Source organism: Aquarana catesbeiana, linkage group LG01 (assembly GCF_042186555.1).
Source record: "Aquarana catesbeiana isolate 2022-GZ linkage group LG01, ASM4218655v1, whole genome shotgun sequence".
NCBI lineage: Eukaryota > Metazoa > Chordata > Amphibia > Anura > Ranidae > Aquarana > Aquarana catesbeiana.
In genome coordinates this window covers 418,548,039-418,567,573 of record NC_133324.1, presented here as the reverse complement: position 1 = coordinate 418,567,573, position 19,535 = coordinate 418,548,039, and the positions used below count along the sequence as shown (strand labels likewise).

The window sequence follows — 19,535 nt, the reverse complement described above, 5'->3', positions numbered from 1 at the left end:
GAACTGCGATGGCGTCACTCCCACCGGTCGCAGCGTGGCTGCTGAAGAAACGGCACGAGCGAGCCGTTTCTTCAGTGCAGATGCGTCGATGATGTCGGTGCAAGCATATATGATAAATATCTCCTAAATCTTGCAGCTTTAAGAGATTTTTACAGTATCTACTGGTAAGACTTATAGGCTTACCTGTAGGTACAAGTGGTGTAACTAGGTTTACAACCACTTTAAGCAAGCTTCCATATTCCTCTCCTGACAGGTTCTTTTCAGTAGTGTGCCCAGCGCAGCAGGGAAACAGGACAGTCTGCAGATATTGTGCATGCAGGCATGTGAACATGCCTTGTATATTGTTCATTTTAATAACACTAAAAAAACACAGATGAACTGTTAATCTGAACTCCAGGTATGGAATTTATTGTATAGTTACACTGGCCCAGCTTTAAGCCACTGTTACAGTCAGCTGAGGCGCACTTCTCAATGAATGCAGATCATCCTCAGTTTAGACAAGGTGGAGAAGGCAGGTAGTGATGACATAATCTAGACCACGTCCAGTCAGAGAATGCCTTCCTTTATCAGCATGCTTCAATTTTTGCTAGTGTCCCTGGAGAATCAACGTCTTCAGCCCTTTTGTATTAAAGACTAACCTATTTGTTTAAAAAAACTAAGAAAAGACTCACGCTCCCAAATAAATGTTAAAAAGACAGAGATGCCGCAGGCACCCAAATGTGTTCCCACACCAATAAATAAAATGAATAATAAATTATGCTGTGCTGCTCACTAAGTTCTATATAGTATAACCAAAATGTGACAGTGAACACCCTACAGAGGTAGTACCCCCTGTCAATGATCCCAACAAGTGGTAAAGTATATAAATGTGTCAAAAATTACTGAATTAACACACACCCCTACTCAGTGCACTAAACGCTGCAAGACATTAATAAAAGATAAGAAACACCCATACAACAAATGGAATAAATAGATGATGAAACGATACATGAATACTAATAATCTAACAGTGCATACATAAACAAAATCAGTGCAAAAACACAAAAAAATTACAATAAACACCCTCCAGGGGTGAAACCACCAAATGGCAAATAATAATAAAAAAATGTATATAAATATAACACTAACAGTAATGAAAAAAAAAAAAAAAAACAAATATATTACATAACCGTGTAAATATATTAACAAAAACTGTCTAGGTGTAACAGTAGACCTTCTTCACATTAATAAACATGGATACAATAAAGTATTATAAATGTCAGTGCGTATAAAAGTCCAAGTGTGTCAGTGGTGTTACTTCATATCCAGCACCCGTGCTTTTATAAAACTAAATTGTGATTGTGATCCTCCACCGGCCAGCATGCACCTCTAGCAAAGACCCCCAAGGGTCGGATGACACTTTACAATCAAACCCCAGGGCTGCCCACTCTGCTTGGCCCAGGGCATACATGGATCCAATCAATCCTTCAGTATTCTCAAATAAACAGCTTAAAAAAAAAAAACAAAGCAAACGCTTCCATAGTGCAGTAGTTTTATTCAAATGTTACAAAACACAATAAAAAGCCACTCACAAAGGTCTGTAGATCATCAGACTTAGTAAAGCCTCACAGGAGTACTGACATGGGTGACTTCTGGTCTTCACAGGAAGTGATGTCACCCGCTATCATTCCGTTGCATCAAATGACACCTGACTTCATGAAGTCATGCAAGTACAGTACTCTGTATCGGCACTGATACCGGTATTGGTGCAACCCTAGTCTTTAACTGTCCAGAGGTTACATCTGTTCAGATGGCTTTTTGAATGTTTAGAAATCAGAGCTTGAGCTGACTCATCATTTAGAGTATTTGAAACTAGTCCTGGACACAGTTCAGGCCAGAGTGTTCCTTCCACATGGGAATTTACAGACTTTCCCATCTCTTATTGAAATCTCCAGTTCGAGAGTCGACTGACTCACTACTTTTCCATGAGAGTACTAAACCTGATGGTAGCCTCCATCAGGGCAGTTCCATTTACCCAATTTCTCTCCAACATTCTGTCATCACGGGACAAATAAATCTCTTACTTGAACAAATTAAATGTCACAGAGGATCTGGTTGTCCCTAGCCTGGCTGATCAGGAATCTGACTTTAGAGTTGTGGAAGTCTTTCCCTACTTCTTTTGAAGGGTACTTGTGACAGGTGCAATCCTGTCAGTCTAAGAATTGGTCCTGGGCACCCTTTCAGTGCAGGGAACTCCGTTGTCATAGGAGTCTCATCTCCTAATCAACATCATGGAACTTCAAGTGATTTGGCTGTCTCTGCAGGGTTGGACCATCCTACTGGAGGGTCATCTGATCTGGATTCAGTCAAACAGTGCTATGGCAGTAGCATACATCAATCATCAGGGAGGAGCCAGAAGTCTTGCTGCATCAAGGGAGGATCCTGTCCTGGGCAGAACCTTATATTCCAACCTTGTCCACTGTGTACGTTCCAGGCATAGACAGGCAGATTTCCTAGTGCATTGATGGTTCTCCACACACAGTAATATTGGTCAGAAATAATGAGGTTTATTAGGATGTAACTATAGGTCCACGTATAGTATATATATAATTCTGTTTTATTAGATCCAACTGATTTGCTGCAGGGTAAAGAAAAACGAATGTCGCAAACCTCCATGGATAATGTGAATTTTGATTTGGTAGTTTTTCTTTTACACCCCCCCTTTGTCTGTGGGCTCACTACTTGATAAATTTTTTAGACAGACTGTGCGAACTTAGAGCAATTTTTATATTCTTGGATTATTCTGAATTTAAATCGAATGTGAAGCATTTCTTTTCAACTCCAAAAGGTATTATTGGAAGAAGACAAACTAACAATAATCGACGTCCACTTTTATAAGCCCATTCCACTATAAAAGGCATTCAAGCCATTAAAAAGGTGTTGCGTGCAATGGGAAGTCAACAGAATGTTACATTTATTGCTCATTGTCTGAGATTTCTCTTAGAAAGTATTTCCCTCTTATTTAATGGTAAATGGTTCCATCAGGTTAACGGTACGGCGATAGGCACTTCTGTAGCTCCTAGATACGCTAGACTTTCCTTGCTGTCTGAGAGCAGGAATGGGTACTGAATTCACAAAACCTGTATGTACAATCTATTAGATTGTGAGTATGCTACAATGACAATTCCCCTAATATTTGGGGAGGTACTCAAGATTCAGTTTATGGAATTTTTGTGATACCTTAATGCTAATGATATTTATATTGAATTTACACTAGAGTTTGGCGGGGCAGAGGTTTATTTTCTAGATTTAAAGTGGAGTTCCACCCAAAAATGGAACTTCCACTTTTCGGAATCCTCTCCTCCCCTCCGGTGTCACATTTGGCACTTTTCAGGAGGGAGGGGGGAGCAGATACCTGTATAATCCAGGTATTTGCTCCCACTCTGGGCATAGATAGCCGCAGTATCCGCAGATACCTATGCTATATCCGGTGCCTCCTCTGTCCGCCCCCCAACCCCCGCTGTCCTCTGGGAGACACACAGGTCTCAGAAGACAGCAGGGACCAGTGGAATTGCGCAGCTCGACTCGTGCATGCGCAGTAGGGAACCATGCTGTGAAGCCACAAAGCTTCACTTCCTGATTCCCTTACCAAAGATGGCGGTGCCTGCACCCGAGAGCCGAGGGACAGAACGGCTTCTGGTGCCGACATCGCGGGTGCCCTGGACAGGTAAGTGTCCATATTTTAAAAGTCAGCAGCTGCAGTATTTGTAGCTACTGACTTTAAAAAAAAAAAAATGGCGGAACTCCGCTTTAAAGATTAAACAAATGAATGTATTACTCTTGTATAGAAATGGCATCTAATGCTTTTACTATAATATACTATAATATATATACTGTATATATTATACTTTACATTATTGAATCTATTGCCCATCCAATGTTAAATTTGTGATCCCTTTTGATCAATTTGTGCAGTTGATATGCAACAATAGACTTGAAGAGGATTTTCTACAACAAATTAAAGAACTTAGTGTGAGATTGGCGAACAGAGAATATGAAAAAAGAGGTTGGGAGAGCTTTGATAAGAGAAAGTAAATTGACTAGGTAGGATTTGATTAAACTGAGGAAGATGAGAGATGAAAGGAAAGTTGATCATTCTTCCCCCATGGCAGATGAGATCAAACGTGTTATAAGAAAAAGTTGGAGGATAGTACAACAAGATGACAGGTTGAATGATAGAAGAGAAGAATATCTAATTGTAACATTCAGAAGGTGTAAAACTACTAAAGAGTATTTGGTAAAAAGGTAATTTAGACAAGAGACACAGAGTTCTTGACTAATTGAAATACATCCATTGGATAATGATAAATCTGGGAATTTTAGCATATGTCCACTCATGATTAGAGATAAAGAAGAAAGATTAGACTGGGCAGTTATACACATAGAGGGAAATTTATCAAAACCGAAGCAGCCAGAATATAGAGCAAATGTGCATGGCAACCAATTAGTGTTAGAAGCTGATTGGTTGCCATACTGCTCCAGATTCTGTTTGCTAATGTTTTGATACACTCCCCCTATTGTGCAGATTAATTAATAACATGCAGGAAATGATCATTGCAATTCATACTGTTGAAGGCAATATTCAGAATTGTCTTGTCTCCACGCAACAGATGTCAATGCCTGCAACAGATTCATGTTACTGTCAGAAATACATACATGAATTCATTGCAGTGTGTCTGCGGTTAGCAGTTTAGTTCCTAATTGTCATACACCTGCAACTTCTTGGTCCAGCTATACACAGCATGCACCACCCTAAACTGACAAAATGTCAACACACATTATTGGGCATCCTCTTATACATTGTAAACTGCTTCTTCCTCCTGCCAACCTGGCCAGTGGGAGTTTTGTCTCTGCTATCCCTCAGCAGAAGTAATGAGACAGCTTTCCCAAGGAACACAGCAGGCTTAGCTTGCTATGGTAATACATAGTGGCATGGTGGGGTGCAGCTCTGAGGCCGAAGTTTCCATAACGACCACACTTGCAATGGTGCTATCAGCTGCCCAGCTTCATTGGTTGGTTGTTATTGTGATATGTGACCAACAGTGCCCTAGCAATCAAGAACTACTTGAATGTCAATCATCACACATGGAAGCCATACTTCACTGGGTGGGAGTCTTGGAGCTTCCACCCCAGGAGTTTCCCAGTGGGAAAAATCTTCTCCTTTTTGCAGCTGGGTCTGGAAAAAAATGTTTTGTTTTTAGCACTATCAAGGGCATTTTTCTTCCCTTTTTCTATTTCTGATGCCCAATTTGTCATCTCAGATGGACCCCCAAAAGGGTGCACTAGCTTCTTGTTCTACCATTTCTGGGAGACTTATGCAGACCATCAATAAAGGTGATAATATCAAGGATCAGCCTTCGCCCAATTTTGTCAAGGTGCACACTACTAAATTTTTGAGTGCTTTCTGGGCTTTTCAGCATCAGGCAAATGTTTTCAAGATTTTTAAGGTTGTCACCTGGTCTTCTGTTTCCAAGTTCTACCAGGTAATTGTTTCAACCTCTTCTGATGCCAGCTTCAGGTGCAAGGTCCCTTGTTTTCTGTTTTTTTACTTGGGCCTGTTAGCAATTGTTTGCCTTATTATCCAGAATTGAATTGCTTTCGTACTTCCCAAAGGTTAAGGACTTTTGTACTCATCATAAAATGTATTTCTTGGAATCCATTGAGGGATACAGGTCCTACCCCTTCTGTGTTTATGTTAATGCTGTCCGTAATGCTTTGCTACAAATCTGAGGCATGCTAGTAATGGTGGGGTTACCCTGAGCTGGCCTACAGTTTCTGTTGCCTAAATCTACGATGGGCAGCAGTGTAACCCGAAGGTTGAAGACGTTCTGTGTTCCCCAATGGACTCCCGAGAAAAGTAATTTATAGTGAGTACAAAAATACTATTATTATGAGTTGTTATAATTAGGTTGCAGACAAAAAAATGAAAATGCAAATCTTGTTTTACTAAATGATTGTAAATATGTTCTACAGCAAAGTTCTTCCCATTCCAATATACAAATATAGGGCTGTGTTAGTTTGGTTTAATTAGTTATTTTTAGTGTTTTAAATGTTCATTTGATGTACTAAAATGTAATGATATAAATTTTGAGATTTCTTTACTGACCACCAGGTGGCAGTAAATACTCTTTGTTCAGTATGTCATTTTTTTTCTCTGCTTAACATCGTCATTAATGGAACATTTTCTGTTTATAGAAGGGTTATGGCACTGCTTTACAAAATACATGGAGCATGATTTACTTTACTTTTAAAGTTATAAATATACATATGTATTTAGGAATGCATTACAGGGGGGCTATAAGATCTTCCTGTCAAGAATTCCACCTTTACATGTTGATCTATGCATTTCGTCCCAGCCTTTCAGCACATTTCTAACATTGCTATATAGAAAATTCCTAAGAAGTGTTCGAGATTGGGCTCATAGTAAATCCATAGAAAATAAAACCATGCATTATCCTTGAAATTTTAAATTGGAACACCTATGACAAAGAAGCAATGTTGACCTATTGTTGCTGCTGGATGTAATCCAACAATAAGGTCAGACAACATATATGCAGAATGTTTTGATTCATAGAATTATAAAGTAATTTATCTGCTATAATTGTCTCCAAAAAACAATTATAATTATAATCATCTCATAGATAAAAAGTATAATTTTTGTGGTTGTCCATACTGTCAGCGGAATAGGATCTTCATTTCAGTTTTCAGGTGATTTAGGACAGGCTTTTTCTCTAATTTGGATCTGTTGAACTAGCATTCTTACCTCCTAGTATGATCTATTCCCTACCCCTGCTACATCTGTATATGGAAATGTAATGTTCTCCAGTGCTGCCACAACACATATAAAAAGTAAAAAAAAAAAGATGAGGCTTTTTGGAGCTGTACAATCAGTAAATTAATGAGATTGTTATTGCTTGATTTACGTGGCATACAGGACTGCAGAGTAGAGTAGCTTCACTTTATTAGCCATTTACTTATACATATTTTAGGTTTCTGGTATTTGTTCTGCTATCATACCCTATGGAAAAGTAATTCTATGGAATTGTATTGTAAGCAGGGTTATCAAGTTTTATTTTTTTTTTCCAAATCAGATTTTATTGACAGGTTTTTACAATTTTGTCTCAGAAATAGACACAAAAAGAAAGGACATAACAAAGATAATTGGTGCAGAGAGAAAAATTCAATCATTAAAAGCAGATAATCAAATTAAGTGGTTTTCATAATAGAAATAACCAGACACCAAGTCAATATACAGAGATATGACTACAAACAAAGGACATCAGGGAATGATCAAAAGTTTAAAACGCAAATCAATCCTTAAAATTCTTGTGGCTAGAGACACAGTGTAATTCAGAGGAGCTTTAGGGATCCCTACCACTAGTCCTCAATAGTACTAAAAACAGGTCAATGTACAAACATATGTATTCTTATGGAACAAAAATCCAAGCAAAGCCATAAATAAAGAATGTGTACGCAGGGCTCAATGGAGTTGGCAAGTACATTTCTCAAAGACAACGTCTATCATGCTCCAACCTCCAGACCTCTAAAAAGGGGTGTTGGACATCCACTTAAATACCACTATTCTACTGTACATGTTGCAAAAGAGTATAAGGAATTCATTTTTCTAATGGAACGAAAAGCCAGCCAGCAAAACCATAATAAAGAGTGTGTACGCAGGGCCCATTGGAGTTGGCAAGTGCATTTCTCAATGCAACATGCCTATCGTGCTCCAACCTCCAAGCCTTTAAAAAGGGGTGTTGGAAATCCACCTAAGCAACAAGTCTAGGCGCAATTATATCATTACATACACAGTCTCATTTGATCCATGTTAGGAAGAAAAGGGATAAATTAGGGAAAATGGGGAAAATAGTGTCCAGTAACTCTTAGGGCTGCTGTCATAAGGAAACAGAAACCAAGTTCCAAACTGCAGAAAGGAAACAAGGAGAGAGGCGCTTCTAAGAGTAGACGTTTTAAACACTTTAATTAGCATACAGTTTATGCACTCACATTTAGAAGAAATATTACAAGCATTTCACTCCAAGTAAGTCTAGGTGGCCGCTCCTAATCGCTGCTCCCTCCATCTGTGTTGCTCTGTCTAGGAGAGTATCACTCCATGCGGATGGATGCCGGCTGCTGTGGAGGAATTCGGGGATCAGAATGAGGCTTGGAACTCAGGGAAGGGATGGCAGCAGGGAGATGGCGTCACCAATAATGGACGCATTTCTTGAGCATGCGCGCTGCGATCGTAAGGCAAGCCGTGCTCCTTTATCAGCAGACTTAGTGGTGTGGACAGTATAAGCTCATTATAAAGGGAAGGTGGACTTGGGAGGGGAGGAGAGTGAATAGCAAAGGGCGGGCCATACTAATTAAACATGCCAATATGTGGTGAAGGACAACAAATAAAAAAACACATACAAATGCAGATTTAAACCATTGAGAGACGCTAAAATAAGATATTTAAAAAACGTATTAAATACATAAGCTAATTATGCTGTAAAAATATAAGTATATTTATATTTAAAAAAATATAAAAATGATAAGCATATTATGTAAAAAAGAGGGTATCAATCATAAAAAAAATAATCATAATAATTTAGAAAAATTAAATAAATATATATATAACATATTAAACATATAAGAAAACTATATGTAAAAGATCTATCAATAGATATACCGTATATACTCGAGTATAAGCTGAGTTTTTCAGACCATTTTTTTGGGCTGAAAAAACCCGCCTTGGCTTATACTTGAGTCAGTGAAAAGAAGTCCGAAATAGAGGAGAAAAAAGGTCTGGGGCCGTGCTGCTGGGTGATGCTCGTGAATAGGCCTGGCGCCCCTGTGAGTTCCCCTTCCTCCCATGCGGTGTCAGATCGCCGTGCAGTGCCATGCATGTCCTGCCTCCTCTTGTGACAGACGGCACAGTGATAAAATGCTAGGAATCACTGTGTCGTAGGAGGCGGGACATCACTGGCTGTACGGCGATCTGACACAGCAGGACATCGCTGGCTGCACGGCGATCAGACACAGCGGGACATCGCTGGCTGCACGGCGATCGGACACAGCGGGACATTGCTGGCTGCACACAGCGGGACATCGCTGGCTGCACGACGATCTGACACAGCGGGACATCGCTGGCTGCACACAGCAGGACATCGCTGGCTGCACGGCGATCTGACACAGCGGGACATTGATCTCACAGTTCCTGCTAAGAAATAATAAAGCTTTGCACCATGCTTTGCACAATGCTTCTGAATGCTCCTCGCCACCTAACCTATAGGCCAGCAGATCTCTTCAAGTAAAAAATAGTTTTATACTAACTCTCTGGGTAATATAGGTATCTGGGACTTCCTTACTTTGGACCAAGCTGCATTTGTATACAGGCCACATACTGTAAGCAGTACCCTACAGTGTCATGATTTCAAGGGTCAGTAGAATCTCCCTTGTTTGATTACCGTAAATCCTCCTCTTGTGATAGACTTGCACAGTACTAGGAATCATATTTTTATTTTTGAAATTTACCGCTAGCTGCTGCATTTCCCACCCTAGGCTTATACTCGAGTCAATAAGTTTTTCCAGTTTTTTGGGGTAAAATTAGGTGCCTCAGCTTATATTTGGGTCGGCCTGTACTCGAGTATATACGGTACATACATCTATAGCAGTGAAACATAATTATCTATAAAACCCCCATATATACCATGTTCGATAATTATTCATTTATATAGGAAATTGAATAAAAAATTAATAAGCCAGATAATCATACACATGGCAAAGGGATTAATCTGAAAACCATAAATTAAATCTACTATCAGAGTTCTAACTAAATACACGATATCAAGGAATGGGAGGAGAAAAAATAAAATAAAAAGAGGAAGGGAAATGGGGGTAATGTTTAAGGTATTGGTTATATTAAGTGATAAATTATAATATACTAGTTTAAACGGAGGGGTGGAGAAGAAGGAGAGAAAGGGGGGGGAGAGAAGGAAGAAGGGGAATGGCGGGGGTTTATATTTTATTTGAGAGAGGGAAAAGAGAAATGATGGTGATCCAATATAATTAACTCTCTGTAGATATATACATGCCCACATGGATGTGGACTCGTGCATAAATACACAGGGGCACACACCCAAAGACATCTGATAAAGATCCCCACTAAAACAAATATATATATATATATATATATATATATAAAATATAAGTAAAGTTATCTCTAGGTCATATTACTATAAATACTTACAAGATCAGATCCCGCCTCCTCCATAATAAGAAAACCTAAAGTAAAATAAATACAGGATTAAAACGTTATATATAGTATTATATGGCTATTAGAATATAAAATATTTATAACGAAATAATGCTCCAAATTTCAATGCCCTTGTTGATACCACCGGGCGAGAGGTCATCCAAATTATAAATCCAGAACGTTTCTCTGGCACAGAGTTTTTTTTAAACGTTCTGCAACAGAGGGAACTGGGTATCTTCAATGACCCACACTTGTAGGCCGTTTGTGGAATGTTGGTGGGCCTCTGAGAAATGTCTAGGGACACTATGTGGGTCAGTCCCTCCTTCAATGAGTCTCCTATGCTCACCAAACCTCGTCCTAAGGGCTCGTATAGTTCTGCCTACATAAATTAGGCCACATGGACAGGTAAGCCCATACACCACGAAGTCTGATGAGCAATTGTAGAATTCTTTCAATAGATAGGTTTTGCCTTTCGTACTGAATGATTTTTGGCCATGTTTGACAAATTTGCAGGTCTTGCAAAGAGTCTTGCGACACTGATACATTCCAACCAGTGGTATGAGTATTGGCTTGGTAGAGGGAACTGTGCTGGGTTTGATTTTGCTAGGAGCAATTCTATTCTTTAAGTTCGGCGCTCTCCGACAGGTCACCCTAGGATGTTCAGGGATGACTGTTTTAAGGTTAGGATCCTGTAATGGGATGTCCCAATGTTTGGCCAGTATATTTTCTATTTTTTGAAACTGAGAGTGGAATGTAGTGGTAAATCGGACTGAGTGATCTTCAGGTTCACAGATCTTTTTAGGAGGTTAGCCTTTGAGATAGTGATTGTATGCTTGATCAACTAGGTGCTCAGGATATTGTTTATCACTAAACTTTTTCTTTAGTAACATACTCTGATCAATGTAATCACTATCTCTAGTGCAATTTTGTCGCAGACAGCAAAATTGTGCTTAGGGATGTTGGCAATCGATTTCTGATAATGGCAGCTATTATGATGTAAGTAAGAGTTACCGGCAGCCAGTTTGATAAAGTTTTTGGCAAAAATGGCAGAAGAATCCATATCATGGCCTAGTTCTAGATTCAGAAAGGCCAAGGTATTTTTATCAATTACTGAAGTGAAAGACAAACCATACTGTTTGTCATTATAGTAATTGAGAAAGGGATCAATGGAATCAAGAGTGCCATCCCAGATGACAATTATGTCATCTATATATCGTCCAAAGAAAACAATATTAACCTAAAAGGGATTATTTTGGAGGATATGATGATTCTCCCAATAACCCATGGCTAGATTCGCATATGAGGGAGGAAAATTGTCTGTGCCCTGCAGCTGTAAATAAAAGTCTCCATCAAAATAAAAATGTGTGTAAGGCAAAAATGTGTAGCGTCTATGATAACAGCTGCCTGTCGGGGATTGATCAACGGATCTTGTGTTAAAAAGTGCTCCAAGGCCATTAGACCAAGGGTATGAGGATGGATGATGGATGTGTACAGAGAGCTCACATCAAGTGAGACCTATACGTAAGTCAGCTCCCACCTGTATGAAGACAATAATTCCAAGAGATGTGTCCCATCCCTAATATAGGACTGCAGTTGATGCACTATGGGCTGTAAGAATTGGTCAATGTAAAAACTTATCCCTGTGGTCAAGCTATACATTGCGGCCACAATGGGTCTGCCTGGAGGAAGTTCAAAATTTTTGTGAACCTTAGGGAGGTGGTAAAAATATGGCACCTGATAGAAGTCTTTACGTAAAGAAGATTTTTCCATTTTATTTATGATACCGTCCTGTAAAAGAGCATAAGGAGAGGTTTATTCTAGTGTAACAAAATCCAGCCAGCGAAACCATGATAAAGAGTGTGTATGTAGGGCTCAAACCTGCAGGCCTCTAAAAAGGGATGTTGAACATCGTACATGCTGCAAAAGCGCATGTTGTAATGGCAGTAGTCACGTGCCCAAAGGAGCCCTGGATGCAGGTAAGTAGTGTATAAGTGAGGAGCTTAAAACAAACTTGATGGTTGAAGTAACCCTGTTCCAATACCATATCAGATTTTACATTTTAAAACTCCTTTTCACACAATACTTAGTTCTCTTTGTATTATAACTAAGCTCTGTGATTCGATCTGTAATGTCTCTTATAATAAAGTAGTATTTTGTTTTGTGTCACCAAGGTGACTTAGTGATATGTTTGATGCTAGTTTTGTGTTTCTTCACATGTCTTTTTATTTTCTGACAAAGGTTGGTGACAGAATTGTTAGTATATGTGGGACCTCAACTGAAGGAATGACTCATTCACAGGCTGTCAGCCTCCTAAAAAATGCTTCAGGCACAATCGAGCTACAGGTAATAGTATGCAGCTTTGTATAATTCCATTCATACAAGTCATTTTAATCCCTTGTCAAAATACCTACTATCTCTTGGGTTACAATAAGGCCAAGTAAATGTTTTGTTTCAAACTATGGTTATTCTAAAAGACTTCAGGAACTTGCTTTAAACTTTTGAAGTTAAAAGTTCAAGTGTTTCACAAAGAATTTGTGATGCTTTATTTCCCTTTTTCTAAGCTGGTTCAGACAGCGTTTATAATTTTCAAGTATGTTAATGCTTTGTACCTTTTAAAATGGTTTTAATCGATCTCTAAGGAGCAGGGCCCTCTGATTCCTGCTGTATTAAAGTGTATTGTATTTGTAATGTCTACCCTCAAGTTGTAAAGCGCTACGTAAACTGTTGGCGCAATATAAATCCTGTATAATAATAATTTTGTTTATACATTTTTAGGTAGTAGCTGGTGGTGATGTAAGCGTAGTTACTGGTCAACAGCAAGAACACACAGGATCTGCTGTCAACTATTCAGGGCTTACTTCAAGCAGCATACTGCAAGATGATTTGGGGTATGTGCATGTTGTAGAAATCTAATAAGAGGCAAAGGGGATGCAGTTGTTACCAGTCCCAAAGGGTTGGGTGTGTCTCGCTGCTTGAGCTATGATCTGTGTTTCCTGCCATTACTTGAGCTTTAACGACCCACTATGCGAGTGCTGTATGTAATGAAGCTTGTGATAACTTATAAGATCTAAAATTATATAAAGAAGATTATGGGTGGTTTCTCTGCTTATTCCTCTTGTATTTTGTAGATTAACGCCTCCCTCATGCAGTCAGTTATCTGCAGACACTGGATTCCAGTGGCATTAATTGGCGGATTCTTGCGGAAGGAATGACAAGTGTATGCAAATAGCAGCCACAGCTCAGCTTATTTAAAGTAAAGACAGACTGACACCAGCCATCGCTGTTCACCTGAAGCAGCACACCAAGCGTTTAATCTGACTGCGGTTAAGGCTTGGACATCCATCTGTAACTGCTTGTAGTGTGACTATTAGCGAAAAGCGATGGCTGCTTTCAGCCTGCAAATAATTTGTACAAGCTAAGCAGCTGCCGCTATTTGCCTATACCTGTCATTCCAGTGGAAAGAATCCACTGATTCTTGCCATTAGAATCTAGTGTCTGTGGGTATTTGCCGATATGAAGGAGGCCGACAGGTCATATTTTAAACACAAAAATTAGAATACATTTTAATTTGGATTGTTATATGTGTTACAAATAATAAAATCTCTGTGTTGCCAGTAGTAGCACTGATGAAATCTAAGCGTACACCTAAAGATGTACTTACATATGCTATGTATTGACTGTTTTGGCTGAAGCCCGCCTTTCCTAAACTTGCTACTGCAAAGAGGTAAGGTAGGGAGGAAAAACACATAGTGTGAAATTATCTGTTTTTTGGTAACATTATGTAATTGTCTCAAGACACATCTTAGCTGGTGGATCAAAAATGTATGTAGACTAGATCTTTTTAATGGTTGTTTTGAAAATACTGTTAGGCCTCTTTCAGATGGGCAGACTCCGCCAATTCAGTGGGGAGTCTGTCTGCTGATCCCCGCTGAGAAGGTGGATGAGAGGTCCGTGTCCACTCCGCTTATGCAAAGCCGACACGGACATAGTCCTTTCCTCTATGGGCAGTCGGATGGAAACGGACAGGTGGCCATCTGATCCGATCCACCCCGCCAGACAGACTGATCCCCATCCTTCTGTTTTTAGCAGATAGGATTGGATGTCGGCGAGTGTCAACAGACACATATCTGTTGACATCCGCCACTCCATAGAGGGCAATAAATGGTCTGATCAGACAGACCCGATTGGTCTGCCCCTGTGAAACACCCCATCTATTCCTACATTCCTCTTCCCCCTCCCAACTAATCCAATCTTTCCCCTTCCCTCCTCTTCAATTCTGTTGTTGCTTTTATTTTTTCTTCCCTCTCTTCCCCATTTGTGCTTTTCCTTTATTATTTTCACTTACACTCATCTCTCTTCAGTTAATACATTTTCAAGAAAAACACATCTATGCTTCGACAGGCCTGGCCAAAAGTTTTGAGAATGACACAAATATTATTTTTCACAAAGTCTGCCATCTCTGTTTTTATTATGGAAATTTGCATATACTCCAGAATGTTATGGAGAGCCCCTCTTTGCTATGAAAATTAACTTAATCCCATAAAAAAACATTTCCACTGCATTTTAGCCCTGCCAGAAAAGGACCAGCTGACATTATGTCAGTGATCCTCTCGTTAACACAGGTGTCAGTGTTGACGAGGACAAGGCTGGAAATCACTCTGTAATGATGATTTAGTTAGAATAACAGACTGAAAGCTTTAGAATGAGACTGGTGCTTGAAATCATTGTTCTTTCTCTGTTAACCATGGTTACCTGCAAGGAAACACATGCAATCATCATTGCTTTGCACAACAAGGGATTCACAAGCAAGGATATTGCTGCTACTAAGATTGCACCTAAATCAACTATTTATCGGATCATCAAGAACTTCAAGGAGAGAGGTTCAATTGTTGCTAAGAAGGTTCCAGAGCACCCTAGAAAGTCCAGCAAGTGCCAAGACTATCTTCTACAGTTGATTCAGCTGCGGGATCGGGGCACCAGCAGTGCAGAGCTTGCTCAGGAATGACAGCAGGCAGGTGTGAGTGTATCTGCATGCACAGTGAGCCAAAGACTTTCGGAGGATGGCTTGGTGTCAAGAATGGCAGCAAAGGAGCCACTTCTCTCCAGAAAAAACACCAGGGACAGACTGATATTCTGCAAAAGGTACAGGGATTGGACTGCTGAGGACTGGGGTAAAGTCACTTTCTCTGATGAATCCCCTTTCAGATTGTTTGGGACAACCAGGAAAAAACCTGGTCCGGAGAAGAAAAGGTGAGCGCTACCATCAGTCCTGCGTCATGCCAAAAGTAAAGCATACTGAGACCATTCAAGTGTGGGGTTGCTTCTCAGCCAAGGGAGCGGGCTCACACAGCCATGAATAAAGAATGGTACAAAAACATTCTTCAAGAGCAGCTTTTCCCAATCATCCAAGAACAGTTTGGTGACGAACAGTGCTTTTTCCAGCAATGACAGAGCACCTTACCTTAAGGCAAAGGTAATAACTAAGTGGCTTGGGGAACAAAACATCCAAATTTTGGGTCCATGGCCAGGAAACTCCCCAGACCTTAATCTTATTGAGAACTTGTGGTCAATCCTCAAGAGGATGGTGACCAAAAAAAACTCCACAAATTCTGATAACCTCCAAACATTGATTATGCAAGAATGCGCTGCCATCAGTCAGAATGTCGCCCAGATTGACAGCATGCCAGGGTCAATTGCAGAGGTCTTGAAAAAGAAGGGTCAACACTGCAAATATAGTCACTTGTTTAAAAAAAAATAATGTAATTGTCAATAAAAGCCTTTGACACTTATGGGCTGCTTGTAATTCTATTTCAGTATACCATAGTAACATCTGACAAAAAGATCTAAAAACACTGAAGCAGCAGACTTTGTGAAAATGAATATTTGTGTCATTTCAAAACTTTTGGCCAGGGCTGTATATCAATTCACAATATTACTAGTTGATACCCTGTGACAGTGCCCTCCAACATCTGTTTTGTGCTTTACAGTAAATACCTATTATCCCTACTAAAGCACAGTTACATAAGCTTACCACCTAGGACAGTGTTCCTACCTTTTGAAGAGCTATGCTTACTTTATCCAGACTCCGGCAGCTTACAAATGTATTAATCTCATGCCATTGTTATGAAGACCCCTGGGCCATGTTTTAATTTTATATTTTCTTCTCAATAAAAACCAATGTAAAAGAAACTACTGGTACAGTTAGACACATTTAGTCACCATTCAGTTTTTTAGGAGCTTGAATGGGAGCAGATGTAGCTTCAAAAATTCTAACTTCAGGTTTTATTTTCTTATTAGACCACCACAATACAAGACCATTGTTCTTGAGCGTGGACCTGATGGACTGGGCTTCAGTATTGTTGGAGGCTATGGCAGTCCACATGGAGACCTTCCCATCTATGTGAAAACTGTATTTTCTAAGGTAAAGAGATGCTGTAAATAACCTCCATATACTCTTACATGAATGTGTATTTAACAATCATTTACTTAAGAAAAAACTCCAGGAATTCAACCACTTTTTAAAAATGAATGGCTTAAAATGGGTTAAAGGATAAGTTCACCTTTCAGAGCATGTTACACATTACACCCATGATTCGGGTGTAACATGCTCAAGACCTCCCCTCCGGATCCCCTCTCGTCCTGTGACAGCACCCACTGAAACATTTTGAAAATAGTGTGGTCGTGTAGGGCTCCACCCACACAGCCGCGTCATTCATTCACAGCGATCTGTGAATAAGAGAACTACAAGTACCATCAGCCCTTGTTGATGACAACTTGTAGCGAGGACACTGATAAGCACGCCTGCAAAAATATGTGCATTTATAATTTTTTCCTAAAAGGTTAACTTAGCCTTTAAGTCCACCAAAGTATATGCCACCTCATGGACTTAAAGTGATTGTAAAGTCTCTTTTTTTTTTCCCTATAAAAATAACAAACATGTTATACTTACCTGCTCTGTGAAGTGCTTTTGCACAAAGCAGCCCGGCTCATCCTCTTCTCGGGTGCCTCTTCTGTGCTCCTGGCCCCTCCCTCCTGTTCAGTGCCCCCACAGCAAGCACCTTCTGGGGGGATCTGAGCTGAGTCACAGCTCTGTGTGTCCATTCAGACATGGAGCCCCGACCTGGCCCCGCCCCTCTCTCCCCTGATTGGCTAGCTGACTATGATTGACAGCAGCGGCAGCCGATGGCGTCACTGCGGTGTCTCAGCCAATCAGGAGGGAGAATCTCAGATGGCTGAGACACTCGTGGACATCGCTGGACAGAGAGGGACCTCAGGTAAGTATTAGGGGGGCTGCTGCACACAGAAGGCTTTTAAGCTTAATGCATAGATGCATTAAGCTAAAAAACCTTCTGCTTTTACAATCACTTTAACTCTTTTATTTACAGTTTACATTTTCACTGAGCCCTAGGAGTACAGCGATCACTATACTTCAGGTGCTCCAACACTGGACCTTTGCGTCTTAGATGGCCTCCCTTCCTCTTGCCCAATAATGGAGTATTTTGTTTTATGTTAACCCATTCACAAAATACAAAGAGGAGAATTTTCTAAGACAGGAGCAGCCAGAATCTTAACTGAATAAGCTGAAGGTAGAAGCTGATTGGGTACTATGCAAAGCTGCTCCATATTCTGTCTGCTCTCCAAAAAGTATTTTATGAATCAGTGGGGTATCATCCATGGGTGCAAAATGTTCACTGCATACAGGCCCCGTTGGGGGGGGGGGGGGGGGGGGGGGGCACTGTATGCCTCTGTCTCCTGTTCATTCATCTTCAGTGCAGCTGAGGCTACAGAGAAAGGGACTGGGGATCCTCTGTCCTCAGTCCCTTTCTCTGTCTAAAAGGTCTGTTTCCACCCCTGCCTGATATCTCACCAAAGCCCCCCCAACAGGGCTGAAAAAAAATTGCAATGAATATTAAAAAATTAAATTGTTAAAAAATAAAATACAGACACTAGCCAACCACCCCCCCCCCCCCCCCAACAAAAAAAAAAGGAAGAATCATTGTGAAAAATAATAATTAACCACTTCAATACAGGGCATTTTCACCCCCTTCCTGCCCAGACCAATTTTCAGCTTTCAGCGCTGTAACAATTTGAATGACAATTGCGCGGTCATGCAACACTGTACCCAAATTAAATTTTCATCATTTTTTTCCACACAAATAGAGCTTTCTTTTGGTGGTATTTGAACAAAAACAGAGCGACAATTTTGAAAAAAACACAATATTTTTTACATTTTGCTATAATAAATAACCCAATTTAAAAAAAAATAAATAATTTTTTCCTCAGTTTAGGCCGATATGTATTAGTCTACATATTTTTGGTTAAAAAAAATCGCAATAAGCATATATTGATTGGTTTGCGCAAAAGTTATAGCACCTACAAAATAGGGGATAGATTTACGGCATTTTTATTATTATTTTTTTTTTTTTACTAGTAATGGCTGCGAGCTGCGATTTTTATCGTGATTGCGGCAGACAGATCGGACACTTTTGACAATATTTTGCTATAAATATGCACTGATTACTGTATAAATGTCACAGGCAGGGAATGAGTTAACAATAGGGGGTGATCAAGGGGTTAACTGTGTTACCTAGGGAGTGATTCTAACTGTGGGGGGAGGGGACTGATTAGGGGAGGAGACCGATCGGTGTTCCTATATACTAGGAACACATGATCTGTCTCCTCTCCCCTGACACACACAGATCCACGTTCCTGTTCTGTCACCAGTAATCGCGGGTGCCTGGCGAACCTCGCGGCCTCAGGGCACGCACATCGGCTCCCGGAGGGACAAAGTGTTCCTGCAGACGTCATATGACAATGGGCGGGTAGGCAAGTGGTTAAAAAAGTAAATTGTAAAATAAAATTTAAAAAAATTGTAAAAATAAATATAAATAAAAAAACACTGACACTGTCCACTGCCCTACTGACACCATTTTTTTTACATTTAATTAAAAAAAAAATGAATAAAAAGTACAATTGTAAAAAAAATACAAAATAGAATAATAATAACAAAAAACTACTGACACCGTCCACTGCCCTACTGACACTGTCCAACTATCCATCCCCCAAAGCATTGTAAAATAAATAATAAATACATTTTAAAGAATTATAAAAGAAAGATGAAAAAAATTGAAAACTGCATTGCTCTACTGACACCATCCACTGGCCCCTAACAAACATTTTCAAAAAATGAATACAATAATAAAAAAATAAAATTTTAAAGAAAAAAAATTATAATAATAAACAAAAAGAACCACTG

General features: G+C 39.8%; 1 protein-coding gene across 6 annotated transcripts in view; it reads left to right on the top strand.

The window, feature by feature from the left end:
* MPDZ (multiple PDZ domain crumbs cell polarity complex component) overlaps positions 1-19,535 on the top strand; it is a 250,904-nt gene that overhangs the window by 221,105 nt on the left and 10,264 nt on the right. For all 6 annotated transcript variants that reach the window (XM_073635501.1, XM_073635527.1, XM_073635485.1 and 3 more), the window contains 3 exons: positions 12,518-12,622; positions 13,055-13,167; positions 16,577-16,700. In XM_073635501.1, coding sequence (XP_073491602.1) covers positions 12,518-12,622; positions 13,055-13,167; positions 16,577-16,700 — 342 coding nt within the window. The remainder of the gene's footprint in view (positions 1-12,517; positions 12,623-13,054; positions 13,168-16,576; positions 16,701-19,535) is intronic.